At 64.5% G+C, this 26,280-nt stretch overlaps 2 protein-coding genes across 2 annotated transcripts in view; both read left to right on the top strand.

The window, feature by feature from the left end:
* LOC144929826 (IgGFc-binding protein-like) overlaps positions 1–8,503 on the top strand; it is an 81,103-nt gene extending 72,600 nt beyond the window's left edge. Inside the window, exons 33-36 of the mRNA XM_078850401.1 lie at positions 966–1,530; positions 2,467–2,666; positions 4,065–4,457; positions 8,183–8,503. Coding sequence (XP_078706527.1) covers positions 966–1,530; positions 2,467–2,666; positions 4,065–4,457; positions 8,183–8,503 — 1,479 coding nt within the window. The remainder of the gene's footprint in view (positions 1–965; positions 1,531–2,466; positions 2,667–4,064; positions 4,458–8,182) is intronic.
* A 656-nt stretch (positions 8,504–9,159) lies between these two features.
* LOC140902936 (alpha-tectorin) lies at positions 9,160–16,431 on the top strand. The gene is made up of 8 exons (XM_073323519.1): positions 9,160–9,667; positions 10,387–10,506; positions 11,244–11,428; positions 12,316–12,479; positions 13,226–13,474; positions 13,839–14,001; positions 14,611–14,710; positions 16,054–16,431. Exons 1-8 carry the CDS (start codon positions 9,580–9,582, stop codon positions 16,152–16,154), a joined length of 1,170 nt encoding a protein of 389 aa, XP_073179620.1. The 5' UTR covers positions 9,160–9,579; the 3' UTR covers positions 16,155–16,431.
* Positions 16,432–26,280: the final 9,849 nt, after the last annotated feature.

The raw sequence follows: 26,280 nt of genomic DNA, 5'->3' as shown, positions 1-26,280 counted from the left end.
TCTTCTTCAGGCCACATCGTAAAGCAGGGCTCAGGTGGGAAATGAAAGAGGCCAGTGCTCAGTTTGATTCACATCTGGCATACGAATGACTTTCATGGACCCCGCCTGGCACACAAAGGTCAGTACGCTCTGGGAGAGGAAGGCCACATGTGGATACTGTATCTAAGAAGGTTGAATGATGAGAAGCAGTGATTAAAGGCTGCATGAACCGGCATATGCCCGAGGGAGTGTAGTTTGGCTTGCGCATACACCCCGAAGCTTTGCACTCCCTGGCATGGCAGTGCCTTACTGTGCATCCTTCCCTACCCCCGTCGTTTTTATGCAATAGAAATTAAAAAGGAAGGGGAAAGATGTCTTCATTATTCGTATGGCTGTGGGCCTAGGAGCCCTAGTCATGTTGTGCTACGTGCTATACAAACACAAAACAAAAAGGTTTCAGAGTGGCAGCCGTGTTAGTCTGTATCCGCAAAAAGAAAAGGAGGACTTGTGGCACTTTAGAGACGAACAAATTTATTAGAGCATACGCTTTTGTGAGCTACAGCTCACTTCATCGGATGCGTATGCATCTGATGAAGTGAGCTGTAGCTCATGAAAACTTATGCTCTAATAAATTTGTTCGTCTCTAAAGTGCCACAAGTCCTCCTTTTCTTTTTACAAAACAAAAAGACATCCAAGCTTAATTCTCCTACCTACACCCTCCCTGCCCACACCTCCCCCTTCAGATGCTCCAGGGTTGATTCTTACAGAAAATTGTGCTGGGTGTTATCCAGTTTAAATGGCCAATACAACAATACACAGCTACAGGGAGAAGCTGGTTAATAGCTCTGTCCTGAGCAGATTACAGTGGGATTTTCCCTAAACTCCTCACCCATCACAAACTCTGCATGCTACTGTCCTGTTGTTTTACAGTGTGTGAGGGATCCATCCCCGGATTAATCTCTTTGGTGCTGTTTTCTCCCAATCAGATCGCTGGAGTGACGGTGACCCTCCCAGTGAATGTGAAAACACTAGGAGTTGCCATTTATCAGCATGGGCTGTATACAGTACTGCAGACTCCCTTTGGGCTGAGTGTGAGCTACGACCTGGCCCACAGCCTCTTTGTCAGCCTCGCTCCTGAGTACCGAGGTCAGACCTGCGGGCTGTGCGGGAACTTCAATGGTGCCGCTGAGGATGATTTTGTGACGCGTAACGGCTCCCTAGGGAAGGACGCCTTCCACTTCGCTGCAGACTGGAAGTCGGAGGATGTCCCTGGCTGTGACAACGGCTGCTCTGATTCCTGCCCTGGGTGCGAAGAGGAGGAAAGTCTGGTGCAGTCCAAGTCCCGGTGCTGGGTGATCCAGGATCTCAATGGGCCGTTCGCCTCTTGCCACTCCCAGATTGACCCAGGCCCCTATCTGTCTGATTGCATCTTTGACCTGTGTGTGTCAGGAGGGGAGAGCAGTGTCCTGTGCCAGTCCATTCAGACATACGCAGCCGCCTGCCAGAGAGCGAATGTCACCATCTCACCTTGGAGGAGCGAGTCTTTCTGTGGTAAGCAGAGACCAAGTTTGCGTTTGCTTTTTAAATGGAAAGTATCTCATTTGCGACTTGAGATGTCGCCACATTCTGATGGCGCCACCTGCCAGGAGCCATTGGCTCCTAAGAACACAGAACTCAAGTGCTTGTTCCGCAAACATCTGATCCCAGTAGTGAGTGCCCAGCTGCCACCAGCTTCACATCAGTGGCCAAATCCCAGCTTAGCTTGAGCTTCCGTCAACAGAACGACCAAATTTAGGTCAGTTTTACCCACCTGCTGCCTGAGAAAAATGGCACCAGGGCTATTTGCCAGGGGAGGAGGAGAGGCAGGAGCCCCCCAGTCCAAGGATACCTGAGTTGAGGAAGAGGAGAAGGAAATAGAGGGAGCGAGAGCGCGAGCGGATGATTTAACTGGGAATTGGTCCTGCTTCGAGCAGGGGGTTGGACTAGATGACCTTCTGGGGTCCCTTCCAACCCTGATATTCTATGATTCCTTTCCAGCATTCTGCAAGGGAGGCTTCACATTTATCAGATGCCAATGTCAGCAGTTGTTACAAAAGGTGGAGCCCACAGACAGCACCCTGGTAGGAATCCAAGCTCCCTTTCCCAGCAGGTGGGGGACGGTTTCCTACCAGAGTGTTGCCCTGGTGCCTTGCAGTAGTGGGTGGGGGTAGGATGGGATGCTTCTTTTGTACCTACTAGCTGGTTTAGCCCCCTGGCTGGTAGGTGTCTAGCAAAGTTCTCCTGCCCTGCCCTAGTGGCTTTGCTCACTGGTTTCATCTCCCGGAAACATCCTGAACTGGGCAGGACTGCCAAGACCCTCTAGCCCCTGGTGTGAATTCTGGGCTCCCCAGCTGGGGCCTTTTCATATCTTGTTCTGGAAACTCTTAAGTGCCTCTCCCCAGGATTAACACTGGATCTTTTCTCTTCCTGCTCCTTCCTGTTTGCCAGACCCAGGATGCCCAGCACACAGTCACTACAAGCTCTGCGAGCCCGCCTGCCGGGACTCCTGTGCACGCAGCTTGGTCCAGGCTCACTGCAGCCACCTGTGTGCCGAAGGCTGTTTCTGTACCGACGGGTACCTGCGCAGCGGGGCCAGCTGCGTTCCAGAGAAGGAGTGCGGCTGCGTGCGCAACGGGCTGCATTACCCGGTGAGTTTCCTGGCAGGTGCTTTCCTGGCTCCGGTGTACTGAGGAGACCTTTTGGAAAAAGGGTTTTTTCCATCAGAAAATGCAGTTTTCACTGTTTTTTGTCAAAATCAAAATGTTTTGTGGGAACATGTCGATTTCAAAAAACTGCATTGGCTACTTCATCAGCTGGTTCATTTCATTTTGACATACAGGGACCTATTTCTCTGAATGCCTTCACCTTTATAATATTTATTGTGATAAAGGTATTATGAGGTTCTGACATGATCTAAACAAAATGTTTTTATCGTAGTGAAACAATACAATTTGACATAACCCAAACAAAACATTTTGATGGCTCCAAATCCATTTTTCTGGAATTTTTATTTTGCAGGAAACTTCAGCTTTTAGCTCAGTTCGGAATGAAAACTAAGGTCCAAATGTTGGACTTTCACATGGAACGGAAATCCCGTTTTCCGACCAGCTCTGCTACTGAGCCCTGTGGGAGGTGTCAAATTGACAAGGAAAGCCCCAGAGAAATTTGGATAAACTCTGTGCTAGGCCAACATTACTTCACTCACCTCTGTGGCTGCTTCAGTCACATCACCAGATCTTTTAACCAGGGGATACAGCCGACATCTGCATGGCCTAAGTGCACCCTTGTAGAGCAAATGGGATTTCATGTGGATGTGCTAATCTACCCATGTACCTGGGCCAGCCAACTCCCATGCACCCCCCTCATGATTTAGGATCATGCTACAGGCAGCCTGCCTCAGTTTCCCCTCTTAGACTGTTCCAATAAAACTTCCCTTCAGGTTTTTGCTTGGTTGAAAATGCCCCTCCTTGGGGACTAGGTTTATTAATGTAAAAGAACCACAAATAAAAATCAAAATCCCAAACAGAATCCATTGCTAAGTCCACACAATGCAGGGTTTCTCCTCCTCCCTCCAGGCCTTTTACAGCTCTTCCCAGCCCCTCCACCCCCCCAACCACAGCACAGACCCTGCTAGTGAACGCTGCTCCCCAGGGGATCCCAGCCCCCCACTCCTCTGACCCCAGCATGGACCCTGCTTGGTCAGGGTCTCTCCCAGGCTTCGCTGCCAGGACCAACTCCCCTGGTCTTCCTGGTAGGTGCCTTTCCTCCTTCTCTGCAGACTCTCACAGCTCCCTGAGCTTCCCCCTTGGCTGCAGCCATGGCTGCCCTTTCTAGAGAACAACCCAATTCACCCCTGGTGGGCCTCGTTCTGTCGCCAGGGCTGACTAGCCCCAGCCTTTAAGGGGCGAGTCACCTGTCACCTGCAGCACCTTCTCGGACTGGGATCAAATCTCTGTCTTACAATTTGGGGTATTTCCCTTCTTTCCACCCATGCTTCCTTCTACAGTTACACTCTGCTGACTGGTTTCTGTCTGTTACCCCTGCAGGTTGGGGACCGGGTCTGGATCTCCGGTTGCCAGGAAAGGTGCAGCTGTGATGGCCATTTAAATTTTCACTGTGTCCCCGCCAGCTGTAACCCCAGCCAGCGGTGTGCTGTGAAGGACGGGAAGTTGGGCTGCCAGAGCCAGCTGACCACCTGCACGGTGACAGGGGACCCTCACTACTTCACCTTCGATGGGGCAGTGGCCCATTTCCAGGGCACATGCGCCTACGAGATCTCGCACACCTGCAACTCCTCCCTCGACTTCTCCTTCCGGGTGGTGGCCACAAACAGGCACCGCAGGAATCGCCGGGTCTCCTTCGTCTCCCGGGTGGACGTCTGGCTCGAGAAAGGGGATCAGGACACTCACATTGTCCTGGGGGACAGCAAGGCTGCTGAGGTGAGGGTGGAGGCATTTGAAAGGGGCTTCCATCAACTCTCTCAAGAGCAGGAGCTCCAGCCCCAGAGAGCCCTCCCTGTCCGACCCCAGCACAGCCCCTGCTAGTGAACGCTGCTCCCCAGGGGATCCCAGCCCCCCCGACCCCAACACAGCCCCTGCTAGTGAACGCTGCTCCCCAGGGGATCCCAGCCCCACCCGAGCCCAGCACAGCCCCTGCTAGTGAACGCTGCTCCCCAGGGGATCCCAGCCCCCCCCGACCCCAGCACAGCCCCTGCTAGTGAACGTTGCTCCCCAGGGGATCCCAGCCCCCCCGACCCCAGCACAGCCCATGCTAGTGAACGCTGCTCCCCAGGGGATCCCAGCCCCACCCGACCCCAGCACAGCCCCTGCTAGTGAACGCTGCTCCCCAGGGGATCCCAGCCCCCCCCGTCCCCAGCACAGCCCCTGCTAGTGAACGCTGCTCCCCAGGGGATCCCAGCCCCCCCGACCCCAGCACAGCCCCTGCTAGTGAACGCTGCTCCCCAGGGGATCCCAGCCCCACCCGACCCCCGCACAGCCCCTGCTAGTGAACGCTGCTCCCCAGGGGATCCCAGCCCCCCGACCCCCACACAGCCCCTGCTAGTGAACGCTGCTCCCCAGGGGATCCCACCCCACCCAAGCCCAGCACAGCCCCTGCTAGTGAACGCTGATCCCAGGGGATCCCAGCCCCCTCCCCCGACCCCAGCACAGCCCCTGCTAGTGAACGCTGCTCCCCAGGGGATCCCAGCCCCACCCGACCCCCGCACAGCCCCTGCTAGTGAACGCTGCTCCCCAGGGGATCCCAGCCCCCCCGACCCCAGCACAGCCCCTGCTAGTGAACGCTGCTCCCCAGGGGATCCCAGCCCCCCCCGACCCCAGCACAGCCCCTGCTAGTGAACGCTGCTCCCCAGGGGATCCCAGCCCCCCCCCGACCCCAGCACAGCCCCTGCTAGTGAACGCTGCTCCCCAGGGGATCCCAGCCCCACCCGAGCCCAGCACAGCCCCTGCTAGTGAACGTTGCTCCCAGGGGATCCCAGCCCCCCCGACCCCAGCACAGCCCCTGCTAGTGAACGCTGCTCCCCAGGGGATCCCAGCCCCACCCGACCCCAGCACAGCCCCTGCTAGTGAACGCTGCTCCCCAGGGGATCCCAGCCCCCCCCCCCGACCCCAGCACAGCCCCTGCTAGTGAACGCTGCTCTCCAGGGGATCCCAGCCCCACCCGAGCCCAGCACAGCCCCTGCTAGTGAACGTTGCTTCCAGGGGATCCCAGCCCCCCCGACCCCAGCACAGCCCCTGCTAGTGAACGCTGCTCCCCAGGGGATCCCAGCCCCCCCCGACCCCAGCACAGCCCCTGCTAGTGAACGCTGCTCCCCAGGGGATCCCAGCCCCACCCGACCCCAGCACAGCCCCTGCTAGTGAACGCTGCTCCCCAGGGGATCCCAGCCCCCCCCGACCCCAGCACAGCCCCTGCTAGTGAACGCTGCTCCCCAGGGGATCCCAGCCCCACCCGACCCCAGCACAGCCCCTGCTAGTGAACGCTGCTCCCCAGGGGATCCCAGCCCCCCCCCCCCCCGACCCCAGCACAGCCCCTGATAGTGAACGTTGCTCCCAGGGGATCCCAGCCCCCCCGACCCCAGCACAGCCCCTGCTAGTGAACGTTGCTCCCAGGGGATCCCAGCCCCCTCCCCCGACCCCAGCACAGCCCCTGCTAGTGAACGCTGCTCCCCAGGGGATCCCAGCCCCACCTGACCCCCGCACAGCCCCTGCTAGTGAACGCTGCTCCCCAGGGGATCCCAGCCCCCCCGACCCCAGCACAGCCCCTGCTAGTGAACGCTGCTCCCCAGGGGATCCCAGCCCCACCCGACCCCAGCACAGCCCCTGCTAGTGAACGTTGCTCCCAGGGGATCCCAGCCCCCCGACCCCAGCACAGCCCCTGCTAGTGAACGCTGCTCCCCAGGGGATCCCAGCCCCCCCCGACCCCAGCACAGCCCCTGCTAGTGAACGCTGCTCCCCAGGGGATCCCAGCCCCCCCCGACCCCAGCACAGCCCCTGCTAGTGAACGCTGCTCCCCAGGGGATCCCAGCCCCACCCGAGCCCAGCACAGCCCCTGCTAGTGAACGCTGCTCCCCAGGGGATCCCAGCCCCACCCAACCCCAGCACAGCCCCTGCTAGTGAATGTTGCTCCCCAGGGGATCCCAGCCCCCCCCGACCCCAGCACAGCCCCTGCTAGTGAACGCTGCTCCCCAGGGGATCCCAGCCCCCTCCCCCGACCCCAGCACAGCCCCTGCTAGTGAATGCTGCTCCCCAGGGGATCCCAGGCCCAAGGAGCCCCTCCCCACCTGCTCCATTAGTGAGCGTTGCTCCCCCGGCAGAGCGCGACATGGGTAAATAACTCAATGATCTTATTTAAAGTGGGGAGGTTAACAGCACCTGGGTGGCTGTTCCGAAACCCCGGGGGCTCTGACCTGTCCCCTCAGCACCTGGTGTTTGCAAACTGAATTAGTCATCGGGGTCCCCACTCGCCTGCTAGACGAGGCACCTGTATGTCATTGGGTCACTGCTCTGCCATTGCACCGGTACACTTTGGTCCCTCCTATTCCCTGCCTGTGGCATGGAGCAGTTGAGTCTCCTGCTGGCCTCGTTTGCTCTGTGTTGGTGGGTCGGTGGGCGGCTGCCCAGGAAGATCCAGGACGTCGGATGGGGATCTCATGGTCCCTTCTGGCCTTAAACTGACTCTCTAGGGGTGGCACAATTTGCTCACCTGCTGGCAGGGCTCAGGTCTGCGCTGGATTATAGATTACTGAGGGCTCCCCCAGGCAGCGACACTCGCATGAGAACAGCCATGCTGCAAAACAGCACGCCAGCGCCCGAGCCTCGGCAGGAACGGCAGAAGCACCCTAAAAGTGGGGGGCCACAAGTGCCCGAACCGTGGCCCTGCCCCCTGAGCCACCAGCCCTGCACCATCTCTTCCCCCAAGGGCCTGCTGCTGCACCGCCCTCCTCTTCCCCCCAAGACCTCCTTGCTCGCTCCTCTCCGCCCCTCAAGCCTATCGCTCGGCCTCAAGGCCAGTAAAAAGTGAGGGGGGCCATGGCCCCCTGAGCCCCCCCCCACATTCCAGCACCCCGGTCTGTGGCGCTAAGACTTCTGGGCATGTCCCATGGCCCTTAGCGCTGCAAGAAACTGAGCCGCTCCATGCATTTGTTCCCAGTGCGCTGCAGGAGAGCGTCTGTCCTTCCTGGGCAGGCCTGCGTGGTGTAGGGAAGGCATGGGAGGATTGACGGCACTGAAGTGGCACTAGTCGGCATCCGGATTTCAGGGGGGCTGTGTTAGCAGCTGGGTCTGTGTGGGGCCAGGACTCCCATCAGGAGCTAGAATGTGCCTTAGCTCTGCTGGGAAGAGACGGCTCTTGGGGCAGGGGCAGGGGTCCTGGCCTGTCACTGGGCTCAAAGGCGCCCCTACAATATACATAAATATTGAGGAGTGAAATCAGCTTTCGGGGCCTCAACCTAGAACCTGCTGAACGTCTTTCCTTCCAGCCCCCTCCCGCCCTTAAACTCAGCCCTGGTGGCTTGGTGCCCCCAGGGCTGTTACAGGCCAGGGGCTCCCTGATTGCAGAGGGCGAGGTTTTGGCCTCCCCCCAGGGGCTTTGCGCCTGGCAGGTGGTGTCCCCGGTGGTGCTCACTGCACTGAGTCCTCTGCTCTTTCAGGTTAACGGGGAGAGGGTGAGCCTGCCGCACGCCCTGGGCCCTCTGGGCAGTGTGACCAGGATCAGAAACCTGGTGACCATACAGACCCCAGCCAATGTGGAGATCCAGTTCAATGGCCGCCACACTTTGTTCGTCCGCGTGGGCCCGGAGTATCGGGCGCGGCTGTGCGGGATGTGTGGGAATTTCAACGACATCCGCAGGGACGACAAAGTCCTGCCCAGCGGGGAGAGAGCCCGGAGTGACGCAGAGTTTGGGAACGCCTGGAAGTCTGAGCCCAGCCCGGCCAGGTCTGGTATCCTGACGGAGCAGTGGGATCCCTGAGGACGTTGGGTTGCTGTTTACCAGAGAAATTAACCGAGGCTTTGGTGTTGGGACAGATCGTTGTGGGAGTGAAACTGCTGGACTGGGCTGGGAGGCAGAGCTCACAAACGAGGCTCTGGAAATTGGCAGTGGTGGGACTGCTGCTTGGTGACTCCTGTGGGAGATGAGTTTGGGTCTCAGGCCTGTTCCTGGTGGGACGGGCAGATGAACGGAGTGGAGTGAGGTGGGAGAGCTGGCTGAACAGATGAATGGAGCAGGTGGGGGCAGAGAGAGAAGGTGACAAACTGTTAGTCAATTACTCTTTAAAAACTAATTATTTCCTGTTCACTTCACTGTAGGTTGAGGGCAGGACCTGTATGCGTGTGTCTGGGTGTGCCTATGAATCTGTGTGTGTGCCTCCGTGTGCATGTCTGCACGTATGTTGTGACAGGCTCCTCTTTCCCCACCCCTGCCTCTCACCCGAGTCCCATCCCCTCACCTACAGCTGGGCCTCATTTATTCGTGTGCATGAGAAATCACAAGCTGGAGTGGCCCTGGGAGATGCGCTGTAGGTTGGTCCAGTGCATGTTACTGGGAGGCAAAGCTTACTACTGAGCTCTGAAGGTCCCCTGGTAGGAGGCGGGGTTGGGAGGGGCGGGTCAGACACTCATAGAAGATCAGGGTTGGAAGGGACCTCAGGAGATCATCTAGTCCAACCCCCTGCTCAAAGCAGGACCAATCCCCAATTTTTGCCCCAGATCCCTAAATGGCCCCCTCCAGGATTGAGCTTGCAACCCCAGGTTTAGCAGGCCAATGCTCAAACCACTGAGCTATCCCTCTCCCCCACTCCCTAGGTGATACTAGAGAGAGCCAGTCCCTTTGCCCTGCCATGAGTACTGCTAACTTCCCTTTGCTCCAGGTGTTTGGATGACACCGGCTCCCCCGAGCCCTGCAGCGACCCCCTGGAGTTTGAAGAGCTCTGCGGGACCCTGACTAGCCAATCGGGACCGTTTGCCGAGTGCCACTGGCATGTGGACCCTGCCCCATTTTACTCCTCCTGCCTGTACGACATATGCCACTACGGGACGGCCAATGGGATGCTGTGCATGGCCATCGCCTCCTACGAAGAGCTGTGCAGCCTTCAGGGGATACGTGTTGGCGCGTGGAGATCATCTGCGCAGTGCCGTGAGCACCAGTCCCACCTGCAGGCCCGGGGGGAGAGCACTGGGTTGGGGAATTTGGGAGTGTGAGGTGTTGGCAATATTGAGATTGAGCCTGAAATTGTGGAGGAGCCATAAAGCCAATGACCTGATCCCCCGTAGTCATTAAAACCCTTTTTGGGTTTTGTCCTAGTCACATCCCCATTTGGGTATTTACATTCTTCCTCCTCCGTCCTCAAACAAGGATTCTCCTTCCCTTCCTGCCACAAATACTGTGCAGCGTTTCCGTGGGCTGTCACGTAGTGGCTGCACCTCACCCCAGGGGTGGCTGCATTGCAGCACCGCGGGAACAATCCCTGTACAGTATTTGTGTGGCTGCTAAAACAACCGCTGGGCCCCACTCCTGAACTGGCTGCATGTCAGCGCTGACAGAGCTGCGTTGCTCTGTGGCTGCTAGCCTGCCGCTGTGCCCCTCCCCAGAAGTGGCCATGTTTCAGCCCCAATGAGCGGTCCCTGGGCTATTAATCTGCTGCCTGCACCCAGCCCAGGGGAGGCTGTATGCCAGCATGAGCTGTGGGAACTCTGTGTAATTTGCAAAGTGGTTTTTGATGCGTTGAACTGGAAAGGCTCGAGAGACGTAGAGGTTGCCCTTAGAAATACAGGGGGTTGGGCAGATCAGAGAACAGCTGCAGATACAATCAACAGGCCGGCTTTGCTGCTGCTAAACTCTGATTCCCTCTGCAGCTGCGAGTGACCCGTGCCTTGCTCTGGCCTGCGGGGAGAACGAGTGGTGTGGAGAGCAGGCAGGGAGATGGGGCTGTTACTGCTACAGAGCTTCTGAGCCCATCCAAGTGGCTGACTATGGTAAAGAGCAATTTCTGGTCCCTTCCTCTGTCCAGATTTCCGCTGACACTCAAGGCACGGAAATCTATCCATGCTTTCCAGGGGAACCATCGCCGGCCGGGCTATGTCTGCTGCGAATGCCATGGCTCAGTGAACTGGGGCAGCACTGGGACAGCAGATTTCCCAAGGTTACTTCTCTCATCACACAGTGTGAGGGCAGTGATTTGAGCCGAAGAGCAGGGGGCAAGGAGCTTGGCATGGGGTTGTTCTGGGGAAAGAGTTGGCAACACAGGTGACTCTGGGCTCTGATTCTGGCCCCAGCTCCCCATGTGTCTCCTAAATGTCCTGAGCCTTTGTCATCCCAGGCGGAAAACAGGGTAGAAGGCGAGGCTGCTTGGGGGAGGGGAGGAGGTGGGACCTCCAGATTCAGACTGGGAGCCAGCTGTCTCCCCCTCCAAGCCCCCGTCGTCTGCCCGCTCCCCCTCTGCAGCTGGCTCCCAATCCTGGCTGTTAGGGGTCTCCCTGCAGTGCCCAGCGCGTGCCTGGCCTCTCAGCCACAGTGGGCGAGTTCTCGGAGATCTCATTGACGTGGGATTCCCAGGCACACGGAGAGTCTCCTCTTGTCCTGTGGGCTTGCAGCTCCGCAGCGCAGCTGGTCTCCGCCTGGCATGCCAGGAACCAGGGCACAGCCCCAGCCATGCCTAGAGAGGCCCCGTGGGACGGTCCCTGCCATGTACCTGTTCTCACTTCCCTTCCAGACTACCAGCTGGCCTGCAGTGGCGGTAACAGCTCAGTGTCCCTGTCCCGCTGCCTGCTCTTCTCCGACGGCTTCCCCTCGGAGGCCTTGCACCTGGCTGACCCCAGCTGCACCGGCACCCTCGTCAGGGAGAGACTTGTCTTCTACTTCGACAGCACACAACAGAGCTGCGGGACCACGGTGACGGTGAGGAGGAGGCTGGCGACTGGTCACAGCGCGCGGCCACGGGCACGGCCGCCCACTCCTACCAGCCTACCCGTGCGCGGCCACGGGCCCGCCCGCCCCGCCCCGCCCCGCGCGCGGCCACGGGCCCGCCCCGCCCCGTCCGCGGCCACGGGCCCGCCCGCCCTGCCCCGCCCCGTCCGCGGCCACATGTACCAACACATGGCCATGTGCACACCTGTGCACCCCGACCAGCACACAGCCATGTGCACGTGCACCAACATATGACCACGTAACACACCCACATGCGCCTACCAAAACATGGCCACATGAATATGCAGCAGCACACAGCCATGTGCACAAACACGTGGCCACATGTACACCCCCACACGTACCAACCCATGGCGCTGTGCACATCCCCTGCCAACACACTGCCCCCGGCACACATGCACAGTGCCACCGGTGCATAGACACAAACCCGAACACGCTTCCACATATCCAGACCGCCCCCTGCCCCCACAGACTAGCTCTCACACGCACAAACCCACACCCACTGGAACGAGTCATCCCTACACACCGTCCCACACCTGCAGCAGGGCACGCCGACATGGTGTCACACGAGTGCCTGCATGAGGATGCTCACCTCCATAGGGTCACACAGCCAAGCACATCTTCAAACATGAGTCAACACGCTGGCCCCCCCGCTCTGGCATGCACCCCCCTCCCCCAGTCCAGTGGGCACTCACCAGGCGGGTAGGAGAGAGAAGGGCGGTGACAAGTGATGTGCGTTCTGTGCAAAAGAGGAGTGTGCCAGGGCCACGGGTGCCCTGTCGTGGCGGGAAGAGTGACGTGGATCCTGGGCATGGAGGGATTCGACTCTCACCACTGCTGCTGCTTCTGTGCCCCCACAGGTCAATGCCACCCACGCCACTTACTCCAACGAGGTGCAGGGCCGGGTGGGCAACGCCTATGGAGGGGTGATCAGCCGGGACAGGCTCCTCTTCTTGCACTTCTCCTGCGCCCAGCCACTGAGCTTCAACCTGTCCGTCCCAATGGCCATCCAGCCCATACAGGAGTGAGTAGGGCCGCAGGAGCCAGCAGGAGACTGGGCGCCCCTCCTCAGTGCCACCTGTTGCTGCTGATTTCGAGAGCCCCCAGCAGCCTTCTCCTTTGGCCCTCAGTGCCCCACCTCACACCCCACAGCACTGCTTCCACCCTGCGGCTTCGCAGGATTCCTTGCACAGCACCACTTCCCACCACCCCTGGGTCCCGCCCCGCTTTGGCTGCCCCGGTTCCCACGACCCCTGGGTCCTGCCCCCTTGTGCCAGTTCCTGCAACCCCCTGGGTCCCGCCCCTCTAGCGCTGTGCTGGTTCCCATGACCCCTGAATCCACCTATCTTGCACCGCACCATTCCTGTGACCCCTGGGTGCACCTGCCTTGCACTGTGCCATTCCTATGACTCTTGGTCCCACATCCCCTTGAACCACTCTGGTTCACATGCCCCTTTGTTCCCACATCCCCTTGCTCACACTGGTCCTGTGACCTCTGGTTCCCACTTCCCCTAGCACCCTGCTGATTCCCATGTACCCTTGAACCGTGCTGGTTCCTGTGACCCCTTATTCTCCTGCCCCTTTGCACCATGCTGGTTCCTGCCCCCCGTTCCTTGCAGCTCCTGGCACTTCATCAGTTCCCACAACCTCTTAAAGCTGCATTTGCCCACTGGTGCCACTAATGCCCCACCCTGCCGCAGACACGTTACTTTTCTTCTCTAGCCTCCATCGAGTGTTGTCTCTCTCTTCTGTTCTCACCTTCTTCCATAGTGTCGTTAACACAACCCTCCCCTCCGGCCAAGGGAGCTACCTGACCACCATGGTCCTGTACCAAGACCCTCGATACAGCAAACCCTTCACCCAGAGCCCCATCCCACTCACTGTCAACCACAGGGTCTACGTGGATATCAGGGTTTCGGGGTTGGACCCCAGCCACTTTGTGCTGACCTTGTCATCGTGCTGGGCCACTCCGGACCGAGACCCCTCCTCCAGCATCCGATGGGATCTCATCACCAACCAGTGAGCAGCTGGCCCTTCTGCTTCACATCACCTAGCAGAGAGGGGATGTGGGGTACAGAACAGGGGGTCTGGGCGACAGGACCCCTGGCTTCTATCCCTGGCTCTGGGAGGGGCGTGAGACCTAGTGGGTTAGAAGGGGGAGCTGGGAGTCCGGACTCCTGGGTTCTATGCCCAGCTCTGGGAGGGGAATGGGGCATGGTGGGTTGGGGTGAGGAGGCTGAAAGTCCCGACTTCTGGGTTCTAACACTACGCTGGGCAGGGAGGAACCTGCAGTAGCCAAGTAGAGCTGGCTAACAGTGTCCAACCTGCTGCTTGCTGTTTAGTGCCATGTCTGGTTGACCCCTGTGCCCTGTCCCTCACCCAGGTGCCCCAGCCTGCGAGATGGCACAGTGACAATCGAGGAGGACGGCGTCTCCACCATCAGCCGCTTCTCCTTCAATGTCTTCGAGTTCATCCCAGACTTAGAGCTGGTGTATCTGCACTGCCGGGTCCGGCTCTGCAGCCCCCAGGCGGCCACATGCACCATGGTGAGTGAGCACGTGGGCAGACGAGCCAGGGGTAATGGGACCCTCCCCCTCCACACCAGGGAGGGGATCTGCTCTGAGACTCCTTGGGAAACCTCCCCAGTGGTGCTAAGTGGCTTGGTGCAGCACAGGGCAGCCCTGGGTGGGCAAGAGACCGTGCTCTCAGCCTGGTCCACATGCAGCACCAAGGGACAAACCCAGACCAGGGCCCTGTCCAGATGTGGGGCTGAGTGTGACTGTGGAAACCCCCTTGGTGTAGAGGGGAGCAGCTCCTGCCACCCTTGTGTGGTAGGATGGGGCCTGCAGTGCATCCCTGTGCCTTGTGAGCCGTCCCGTGCAGCACTCTCATGCTGCTGTGCCCCAGCTGTCCCACCCCAGAGGTGGCTGCATCCCAGTGCCAGGCAAGCTGTCCCCAGCAGCGTTGCCATGTGGCTGGGACCCAGCTGCCCCTCCCCAGAGGTGGCTGCATTCCCACATAAACAGGCTGCAAGGTCCTTTGCAGTGCTGTCTGAGCCTCTGTGCCAAGGAGCCTCTTGCTACCCCCGTGCTGGGTGACTCCAGAGTGCCCCCTAGTGCTCAGTGCGGTGACAAGGCTCTGTTCTCCCCCTGCAGCACTGCGCCAGGCCGGGCTCTGCTGTGCAGGGCAGGAAGCCTCCATCGGGGGTTGTGTCCGCTGGTCCTTTCCTGAAGTACGACGAAGCTGCCGACCAAGGTGATTTGCAGCTGGCGCAGGCTCTGGTGCTGCCAGATGCCATCTGGGTTTGACGCTCAGGGTCTCCCTGGGGCTGGGAGCACCCAGCTGAGTGTGCAAGGGACAGCTGCTCAGTGAGTTTACCTGCAGTCCCAGGACACGCCAGTAGAGGGCAGGGGACACGCAGCTTTTCAGCCCCGAGATCAGAGCAGGAGTCTGGGGCGTCTGCCCTGGGGCCAGGAGCCCCCATTTGGCCATGTGTCGGACCAGCCAATTGGCTGGTCTCTGGTGCAGAGAGACCCACAGAGCCGTGCTGAATGGCACCGGCCGAGCTGGGGGGAGCCCAGGGCTGGGATAGCAGGGGCTACGGGTCGGGAGTGAGGGGCACCAGCCGCGCTGTTGTGGGGAACCCAGGGCTGGGATAGCAGGGGCTTCGGGTCGGGAGTGAGGGGCACCAGCCGTGCTGGGGGGAGCCCAGGGCTGGGATAGCAGGGGCTGCGGGTTGGGAGTGAGGGGCACCAGCCGCGCTGTGGGGAACCCAGGGCTGGGATAGCAGGGGCTGCGGGTCAGGAGTGAGGGGCACCAGCCGTGCTGGGGGGAGCCCAGGGCTGGGATAGCAGGGGCTGCGGGTCGGGAGTGAGGGGCACCAGCCGCGCTGTTGTGGGGAACCCAGGGCTGGGATAGCAGGGGCTGCGGGTCAGGAGTGAGGGGCACCAGCCGTGCTGGGGGGAGCCCAGGGCTGGGATAGCAGGGGCTGCGGGTCAGGAGTGAGGGGCACCGGCCGAGCTGGGGGGAGCCCAGGGCTGGGATAGCAGGGGCTGCGGGTCAGGAGTGAGGGGCACCAGCCGAGCTGGGGGGAGCCCAGGGCTGGGATAGCAGGGGCTGCGGGTCAGGAGTGAGGGGCACCAGCCGAGCTGGGGGGAGCCCAGGGCTGGGATAGCAGGGGCTGCGGGTCAGGAGTGAGGGGCACCGGCCGAGCTGGGGGGAGCCCAGGGCTGGGATAGCAGGGGCTGCGGGTCGGGAGTGAGGGGCACCAGCCGAGCTGTGGGGAGCCCAGGGCTGGGATAGCAGGGGCTGCGGGTCAGGAGTGAGGGGCACCGGCCGAGCTGGGGGGAGCCCAGGGCTGGGATAGCAGGGGCTGCGGGTCGGGAGTGAGGGGCACCAGCCGTGCAGGGTCTCGTTATCGTGCCACCCTCAGGCCAAGCGCCTTATGGGCCTGGCTTTTTCCCCCTCTCTCTGATCCACTCCCCCATCCCTGGTGGCTCAGGCCCTTGCTGGGACCCCAGCCCAGGGGGGAATCTGCCCCTCACAGCGCCCCTCCCCCCCGGTGATGTGAAATGACATCTCTGCCTCTCTCTTTGCAGGTCTGCAGCTGGCCAGCGGGAGCCCTGACTCACCCACCTGCTCCCCACTCCTGCAGCTGCTGCTCAGCTCCTCCTGCCTGCTCCTTGCTGGAGCCCCCTGAGCCGGGGCCCAGGGCCAGGCCTGGGCAGGGGGTTGGAGGTGCAAGGCCTCAGGGAGCCCTGGGAGGGCAGGCAGGGGGTGGCCAGGCAGGCAGGCGGCCAGTCAGTGCTCTGGGAAGAGGGGCTGAGCTGGTCCCCTGCCCCCCAGCACCCTCACGGGGACCCAGTGAGGCCACAGCCCTAGCAGGTGAAGGAGGAGCCTGGGAGAACCAAGGGAATCCCAGTGCCCCGAGCCTGCCCCCCCCCCCCCGCTACGGTAGGGGGTGAATAAAGTGAGTGCGAGACTCTCTGGGCTGTGACTAGTAGCCTGGCTTCGCCACAACAGGGGAGGGGGCTGGGAGCCAGGACTCCTGGGTTCGCTCTCCAGCTCTGGGAGGGGAGGGGGTCTGATGGTCAGAGTGGGGGGTGGGGCTAGGACCCAGGATTCCTGGGTTCTGATCCAGCTCTGGCTGTGACCTTGGTCAGGTCCTTTCCCCTGGGTGCCTCTCTGCTCCTCTGTGACATGAGGATGATGAACGGACCCGTCTTTGGTGGGGGGTGGGGGAGGCTCCGCGGCTGCCTGTGACTGGCCCTGGGCCCCTCGCCCGCCCTGGGAGTGGGGCTCGGGCTGCCAGTCCCCTTGCGGCAGGGGTGGCCGGGGGCTCCACGACTGGGCGTCCCTGCCCTGGGTGCCCCCGCGCCCGTAATTAGCTGCCAGGCGCTCCCCAACAAACCACCTGCCAGCAGCCCCACACGAACCAACCCCTCCCCCAGCAACACAACCCCCCCCTCCCCCGCCAGCAGCCCCACACGAACCAACCCCTCCCCCAGCAACACAACCCCCCCCCGCCAGCAGCCCCACACGAACCAACCCCCTCCCCCAGCAACACAACCCCCCCCCGCCAGCAGCCCCACACGAACCAACCCCTCCCCCAGCAACACAACCCCCCCCCCGCCAGCAGCCCCACACGAACCAACCCCTCCCCCAGCAACACAACCCCCCCCCCGCCAGCAGCCCCACACGAACCAACCCCTCCCCCAGCAACACAACCCCCCCCTCCCCCGCCAGCAGCCCCACACGAACCAACCCCTCCCCCAGCAACACAACCCCCCCCCCCCCGCCAGCAGCCCCACACGAACCAACCCCTCCCCCAGCAACACAACCCCCCCCCGCCAGCAGCCCCACACGAACCAACCCCTCCCCCAGCAACACAACCCCCCCCCCGCCAGCAGCCCCACACGAACCAACCCCTCCCCCAGCAACACAACCCCCCCCCCGCCAGCAGCCCCACACGAACCAACCCCTCCCCCAGCAACACAACCCCCCCCCCCCCGCCAGCAGCCCCACACGAACCAACCCCTCCCCCAGCAACACAACCCCCCCCCCGCCAGCAGCCCCACACGAACCAACCCCTCCCCCAGCAACACAACCCCCCCCCCCGCCAGCAGCCCCACACGAACCAACCCCTCCCCCAGCAACACAACCCCCCCCCCGCCAGCAGCCCCACACGAACCAACCCCTCCCCCAGCAACACAACCCCCCCCTCCCCCGCCAGCAGCCCCACACGAACCAACCCCTCCCCCAGCAACACAACCCCCCCCTCCCCCGCCAGCAGCCCCACACGAACCAACCCCTCCCCCAGCAACACAACCCCCCCCCCGCCAGCAGCCCCACACGAACCAACCCCTCCCCCAGCAACACAACCCCCCCCCCGCCAGCAGCCCCACACGAACCAACCCCTCCCCCAGCAACACAACCCCCCCCTCCCCCGCCAGCAGCCCCACACGAACCAACCCCTCCCCCAGCAACACAAACCCCCCCCCGCCAGCAGCCCCACACGAACCAACCCCTCCCCCAGCAACACAACCCCCCCCCCGCCAGCAGCCCCACACGAACCAACCCCTCCCCCAGCAACACAACCCCCCCCCCCCGCCAGCAGCCCCACACGAACCAACCCCTCCCCCAGCAACACAACCCCCCCCCGCCAGCAGCCCCACACGAACCAACCCCTCCCCCAGCAACACAACCCCCCCCTCCCCCGCCAGCAGCCCCACACGAACCAACCCCTCCCCCAGCAACACAACCCCCCCCCGCCAGCAGCCCCACACGAACCAACCCCTCCCCCAGCAACACAACCCCCCCCCCGCCAGCAGCCCCACACGAACCAACCCCTCCCCCAGCAACACAACCCCCCCCCCCCCGCCAGCAGCCCCACACGAACCAACCCCTCCCCCAGCAACACAACCCCCCCCCCGCCAGCAGCCCCACACGAACCAACCCCTCCCCCAGCAACACAACCCCCCCCCGCCAGCAGCCCCACACGAACCAACCCCTCCCCCAGCAACACAACCCCCCCCTCCCCCGCCAGCAGCCCCACACGAACCAACCCCTCCCCCAGCAACACAACCCCCCCCCCGCCAGCAGCCCCACACGAACCAACCCCTCCCCCAGCAACACAACCCCCCCCTCCCCGCCAGCAGCCCCACACGAACCAACCCCTCCCCCAGCAACACAACCCCCCCCCGCCAGCAGCCCCACACGAACCAACCCCTCCCCCAGCAACACAACCCCCCCCCCGCCAGCAGCCCCACACGAACCAACCCCTCCCCCAGCAACACAACCCCCCCCCCCCCGCCAGCAGCCCCACATGAACCAACCCCTCCCCCAGCAACACAACCCCCCCCCCCCCCGCCAGCAGCCCCACATGAACCAACCCCTCCCCCAGCAACACAACCCCCCCCCCCCGCCAGCAGCCCCACACGAACCAACCCCTCCCCCAGCAACACAACCCCCCCCTCCCCCGCCAGCAGCCCCACACGAACCAACCCCTCCCCCAGCAACACAACCCCCCCCCGCCAGCAGCCCCACACGAACCAACCCCTCCCCCAGCAACACAACCCCCCCCCCGCCAGCAGCCCCACACGAACCAACCCCTCCCCCAGCAACACAACCCCCCCCGCCAGCAGCCCCACACGAACCAACCCCTCCCCCAGCAACACAAACCCCCCCCCCCCCGCCAGCAGCCCCACACGAACCAACCCCTCCCCCAGCAACACAACCCCCCCCTCCCCCGCCAGCAGCCCCACACGAACCAACCCCTCCCCCAGCAACACAACCCCCCCCCGCCAGCAGCCCCACACGAACCAACCCCTCCCCCAGCAACACAACCCCCCCCCCGCCAGCAGCCCCACACGAACCAACCCCTCCCCCAGCAACACAACCCCCCCCCCCCGCCAGCAGCCCCACATGAACCAACCCCTCCCCCAGCAACACAACCCCCCCCCCCCGCCAGCAGCCCCACACGAACCAACCCCTCCCCCAGCAACACAACCCCCCCCCTCCCCCGCCAGCAGCCCCACACGAACCAACCCCTCCCCCAGCAACACAACCCCCCCCCCGCCAGCAGCCCCACACGAACCAACCCCTCCCCCAGCAACACAACCCCCCCCCCCGCCAGCAGCCCCACACGAACCAACCCCTCCCCCAGCAACACAACCCCCCCCTCCCCCGCCAGCAGCCCCACACGAACCAACCCCTCCCCCAGCAACACAACCCCCCCCCCGCCAGCAGCCCCACACGAACCAACCCCTCCCCCAGCAACACAACCCCCCCCCCCGCCAGCAGCCCCACACGAACCAACCCCTCCCCCAGCAACACAACCCCCCCCCGCCAGCAGCCCCACACGAACCAACCCCTCCCCCAGCAACACAACCCCCCCCCCCGCCAGCAGACGCGCTATCTCAGAGTCCCCACACGAACCAACCCCTCCCCCAGCAACACAACCCCCCCCCCCGCCAGCAGCCCCACACGAACCAACCCCTCCCCCAGCAACACAACCCCCCCCTCCCCCGCCAGCAGCCCCACACGAACCAACCCCTCCCCCAGCAACACAACCCCCCCCCCCCGCCAGCAGCCCCACACGAACCAACCCCTCCCCCAGCAACACAACCCCCCCCCCGCCAGCAGCCCCACACGAACCAACCCCTCCCCCAGCAACACAACCCCCCCCCCGCCAGCAGCCCCACACGAACCAACCCCTCCCCAGCAACACAACCCCCCCCCGCCAGCAGCCCCACACGAACCAACCCCTCCCCCAGCAACACAACCCCCCCCCCGCCAGCAGCCCCACACGAACCAACCCCTCCCCCAGCAACACAACCCCCCCCCCCCGCCAGCAGCCCCACACGAACCAACCCCTCCCCCAGCAACACAACCCCCCCCCGCCAGCAGCCCCACACGAACCAACCCCTCCCCCAGCAACACAACCCCCCCCCGCCAGCAGCCCCACACGAACCAACCCTCCCCCAGCAACACAACCCCCCCCCGCCAGCAGCCCCACACGAACCAACCCCTCCCCCAGCAACACAACCCCCCCCCGCCAGCAGCCCCACACGAACCAACCCCTCCCCCAGCAACACAACCCCCCCCCCCCGCCAGCAGCCCCACACGAACCAACCCCTCCCCCAGCAACACAACCCCCCCCCCCGCCAGCAGCCCCACACGAACCAACCCCTCCCCCAGCAACACAACCCCCCCCCCGCCAGCAGCCCCACACGAACCAACCCCTCCCCAGCAACACAACCCCCCCCCGCCAGCAGCCCCACACGAACCAACCCCTCCCCCAGCAACACAACCCCCCCCCCGCCAGCAGCCCCACACGAACCAACCCCTCCCCCAGCAACACAACCCCCCCCCGCCAGCAGCCCCACACGAAACCAACCCCTCCCCCAGCAACACAACCCCCCCCCGCCAGCAGCCCACACGAACCAACCCCTCCCCCAGCAACACAACCCCCCCCCCGCCAGCAGCCCCACACGAACCAACCCCTCCCCCAGCAACACAACCCCCCCCCGCCAGCAGCCCCACACGAACCAACCCCTCCCCCAGCAACACAACCCCCCCCCCCGCCAGCAGCCCCACACGAACCAACCCCTCCCCCAGCAACACAACCCCCCCCCCCCGCCAGCAGCCCCACACGAACCAACCCCTCCCCCAGCAACACAACCCCCCCCCCGCCAGCAGCCCCACACGAACCAACCCCTCCCCCAGCAACACAACCCCCCCCGCCAGCAGCCCCACACGAACCAACCCCTCCCCAGCAACACAACCCCCCCCCGCCAGCAGCCCCACACGAACCAACCCCTCCCCCAGCAACACAACCCCCCCCCCGCCAGCAGCCCCACACGAACCAACCCCTCCCCCAGCAACACAACCCCCCCCCCGCCAGCAGCCCCACACGAACCAACCCCTCCCCCAGCAACACAACCCCCCCCCGCCAGCAGCCCCACACGAACCAACCCCTCCCCCAGCAACACAACCCCCCCCGCCAGCAGCCCCACACGAACCAACCCCTCCCCCAGCAACACAACCCCCCCCCCCCGCCAGCAGCCCCACACGAACCAACCCCTCCCCCAGCAACACAACCCCCCCCCCGCCAGCAGCCCCACACGAACCAACCCCTCCCCCAGCAACACAACCCCCCCCCGCCAGCAGCCCCACACGAACCAACCCCTCCCCCAGCAACACAACCCCCCCCCGCCAGCAGCCCCACACGAACCAACCCCTCCCCCAGCAACACAACCCCCCCCCCGCCAGCAGCCCCACACGAACCAACCCCTCCCCCAGCAACACAACCCCCCCCCGCCAGCAGCCCCACACGAACCAACCCCTCCCCCAGCAACACAACCCCCCCCCCCGCCAGCAGCCCCACACGAACCAACCCCTCCCCCAGCAACACAACCCCCCCCCCGCCAGCAGCCCCACACGAACCAACCCCTCCCCAGCAACACAACCCCCCCCCGCCAGCAGCCCCACACGAACCAACCCCTCCCCCAGCAACACAACCCCCCCCCCGCCAGCAGCCCCACACGAACCAACCCCTCCCCCAGCAACACAACCCCCCCCCCCGCCAGCAGCCCCACACGAACCAACCCCTCCCCCAGCAACACAACCCCCCCCCCGCCAGCAGCCCCACACGAACCAACCCCTCCCCCAGCAACACAACCCCCCCCCGCCAGCAGCCCCACACGAACCAACCCCTCCCCCAGCAACACAACCCCCCCCCCGCCAGCAGCCCCACACGAACCAACCCCTCCCCCAGCAACACAACCCCCCCCCGCCAGCAGCCCCACACGAACCAACCCCTCCCCCAGCAACACAACCCCCCCCCGCCAGCAGCCCCACACGAACCAACCCCTCCCCCAGCAACACAACCCCCCCCCGCCAGCAGCCCCACACGAACCAACCCCTCCCCCAGCAACACAACCCCCCCCCCGCCAGCAGCCCCACACGAACCAACCCTCCCCCAGCAACACAACCCCCCCCGCCAGCAGCCCCACACGAACCAACCCCTCCCCCAGCAACACAACCCCCCCCGCCCCCCGCCAGCAGCCCCACACGAACCAACCCTCCCCAGCAACACAACCCCCCCCCCGCCAGCAGCCCCACACGAACCAACCCCTCCCCCAGCAACACAACCCCCCCCCCCGCCAGCAGCCCCACACGAACCAACCCCTCCCCCAGCAACACAACCCCCCCCCCGCCAGCAGCCCCACACGAACCAACCCCTCCCCCAGCAACACAACCCCCCCCGCCCCCCGCCAGCAGCCCCACACGAACCAACCCCTCCCCAGCAACACAACCCCCCCCCCGCCAGCAGCCCCACACGAACCAACCCCTCCCCCAGCAACACAACCCCCCCCCGCCAGCAGCCCCACACGAACCAACCCCTCCCCCAGCAACACAACCCCCCCCCGCCAGCAGCCCCACACGAACCAACCCCTCCCCCAGCAACACAACCCCCCCCCGCCAGCAGCCCCACACGAACCAACCCCTCCCCCAGCAACACAACCCCCCCGCCCCCGCCAGCAGCCCCACACGAACCAACCCCTCCCCCAGCAACACAACCCCCCCCGCCAGCAGCCCCACACGAACCAACCCCTCCCCCAGCAACACAACCCCCCCCCCGCCAGCAGCCCACACTAACCAACCCCTCCCCCAGCAACACAACCCCCCGCCCCCCGCCAGCAGCCCCACACGAACCAACCCCTCCCCCAGCAACACAGACCCGCCCCCGCCAGCAGCCCCACACGAACCAACCCCTCCCCCAGCAACACAACCCCCCCCGCCAGCAGCCCCACACGAACCAACCCCTCCCCCAGCAACACAACCCCCCCCCGCCAGCAGCCCCACACGAACCAACCCCTCCCCCAGCAACACAACCCCCCCCCGCCAGCAGCCCCACACGAACCAACCCCTCCCCCAGCAACACAACCCCCCCCCCGCCAGCAGCCCCACACGAACCAACCCCTCCCCAGCAACACAACCCCCCCCGCCAGCAGCCCCACACGAACCAACCCCTCCCCCAGCAACACAACCCCCCCCCCCCGCCAGCAGCCCCACACGAACCAACCCCTCCCCCAGCAACACAACCCCCCCCCCCCCGCCAGCAGCCCCACACGAACCAACCCCTCCCCCAGCAACACAACCCCCCCCCCGCCAGCAGCCCCACACGAACCAACCCCTCCCCCAGCAACACAACCCCCCCCGCCAGCAGCCCCACACGAACCAACCCCTCCCCCAGCAACACAACCCCCCCCCGCCAGCAGCCCCACACGAACCAACCCCTCCCCCAGCAACACAACCCCCCCCCCGCCAGCAGCCCCACACGAACCAACCCCTCCCCCAGCAACACAACCCCCCCCCCGCCAGCAGCCCCACACGAACCAACCCCTCCCCCAGCAACACAACCCCCCCCCGCCAGCAGCCCCACACGAACCAACCCCTCCCCCAGCAACACAACCCCCCCCCCCCCGCCAGCAGCCCCACACGAACCAACCCCTCCCCCAGCAACACAACCCCCCCCCGCCAGCAGCCCCACACGAACCAACCCCTCCCCCAGCTACACAACCCCCCCCCGCCAGCAGCCCCACACGAACCAACCCCTCCCCCAGCTACACAACCCCCCCCCGCCAGCAGCCCCACACGAACCAACCCCTCCCCCAGCAACACAACCCCCCCCCCCCGCCAGCAGCCCCACACGAACCAACCCCTCCCCCAGCTACACAGACCCGCCCCCCAGCAGCTCTGCAATGAGAAGCTCTCCGCCTCAGGAACCCCTCCCTAACAAATCCACGGGCCTGGGCAGCCCTGGCCTAGCTTAGCACCTGCCAGCAACGCTGCAATAACAAGCCCCGGTGCAGAGCCCTCCAGCGACCAAGCGGTGCAGCCTCGCCATGTATCGCAGGCCCTACAATGACAAACAGGGCCCGTGTCCCCAGGCTCCCAAATGACCCACCTGTGCTAAGCCGCCTGCCGAACAACCGGGGTGTCCGGGAGCCCCAGCCCCGGGGACACAGCGGCAGGCCTGGCCCTGCTCGAGCTCCCTGCGGCCAGGGAAGGGGAAATAGGCCGGGGCCGGCGAGTCGTTCCGCCCAAGGCCTGGGTGCAGGAGCCGGGCCCGGAGCCCAGCCCAGAGTTCAGGCCGGGGACAGGCAGGGAGGGACACAGCCTGTGCTGGGGCGTTGAGCATGAGCTGGGAGGGACGGGGGCTGTGTCAGGACCAGCGGCCGCGGGAGCCGAGCAGGGGTGGGGGGGTGGCCACGTTGTTTGTTCCCCGGGGTGGGGGGGAGACTTTCTGGTGCAGCCCCCGGGTCCAGGCTCCGGTGGCAACTGGGGCCTCTGCTGTCCCAGTGCCCTCCGGGACGGGCTTGATGCCCAGACCCCAAGGCAGCCCGTGGGCCCCGCTCGCCAGGGGGTTGAGGCCTTGCCTGCCCCAGCCTGAGCGAGCCCTGGCCAGGATCCCAGCCCCTCCCCACAGCTCCAGCACCACCTGCCCCCCTGCCCCCCCAGCAACCAGGCCGGCTGGAAACTAGGGGACAGTGCTGGGAAAGAACAGCTGTGCTGGTGCCCCTCACTCCCGACCCGCAGCCCCCCCCCCAACCCACAGAGCCGTGCTGGTGCCTCACACTCCCGACCTGCAGCCCCCCCACCAACCCACAGAGCCGTGCTGGTGCCCCACACTCCCGACCCGCAGGCCCCCCACCAACCCACAGAGCCGTGCTGGTGCCCCACACTCCCGACCCGCAGGCCCCCCCCCAACCCACAGAGCCGTGCTGGTGCCCCTCACTCCCGACCCGCAGCCCCCCCACCAACCCACAGAGCCGTGCTGGTGCCTCACACTCCGACCTGCAGCCCCCCCACCAACCCACAGAGCCGTGCTGGTGCCCCACACTCCCGACCCGCAGCCCCCCCCCAACCCACAAAGCCGTGCTGGTGCCTCACACTCCCGACCTGCAGCCCCCCCCCCAACCCACAGAGCCGTGCTGGTGCCCCTCACTCCCGACCCGCAGCCCCCCCACCAACCCACAGAGCCGTGCTGGTGCCCCACACTCCCGACCCGCAGCCCCCCCCCCAACCCACAAAGCCGTGCTGGTGCCCCACACTCCCGACCCGCAGGCCCCCCACCAACCCACAGAGTCGTGCTGGTGCCCCTCACTCCCGACCCGCAGCCCCCCCCCAACCCACAGAGCCGTGCTGGTGCCCCTCACTCCCGACCCGCAGCCCCCCCCCCAACCCACAGAGCCGTGCTGGTGCCCCACACTCCCGACCCGCAGGCCCCCCACCAACCCACAGAGCCGTGCTGGTGCCCACACTCCCGACCCGCAGGCCCCCCACCAACCCACAGAGCTGTGCTGGTGCCCCTCACTCCCGACCCGCAGCCCCCACCAACCCACAGAGCCGTGCTGGTGCCCCACACTCCCGACCCGCAGCCCCCCCCCCAACCCACAAAGCCGTGCTGGTGCCCCACACTCCCGACCCGCAGGCCCCCCACCAACCCACAGAGTCGTGCTGGTGCCCCTCACTCCCGACCCGCAGCCCCCCCCCAACCCACAGAGCCGTGCTGGTGCCCCTCACTCCCGACCCACAGCCCCCCCACCAACCCACAGAGCCGTGCTGGTGCCCCACACTCCCGACCCGCAGCCCCCCCACCAACCCACAGAGCCGTGCTGGTGCCCCTCACTCCCGACCCGCAGCCCCCCCCAACCCACAGAGTCGTGCTGGTGCCCCTCACTCCCGACCCGCAGCCCCCCCCCAACCCACAGAGCCGTGCTGGTGCCCCTCACTCCCGACCTGCAGGCCCCCCCCAC

This window comes from Lepidochelys kempii, chromosome 24 (assembly GCF_965140285.1).
Source record: "Lepidochelys kempii isolate rLepKem1 chromosome 24, rLepKem1.hap1, whole genome shotgun sequence".
NCBI lineage: Eukaryota > Metazoa > Chordata > Testudines > Cheloniidae > Lepidochelys > Lepidochelys kempii.
The sequence above is the reverse complement of the archived record's forward strand: the minus strand, read 5'-3'. Positions and strand labels throughout refer to the sequence as shown.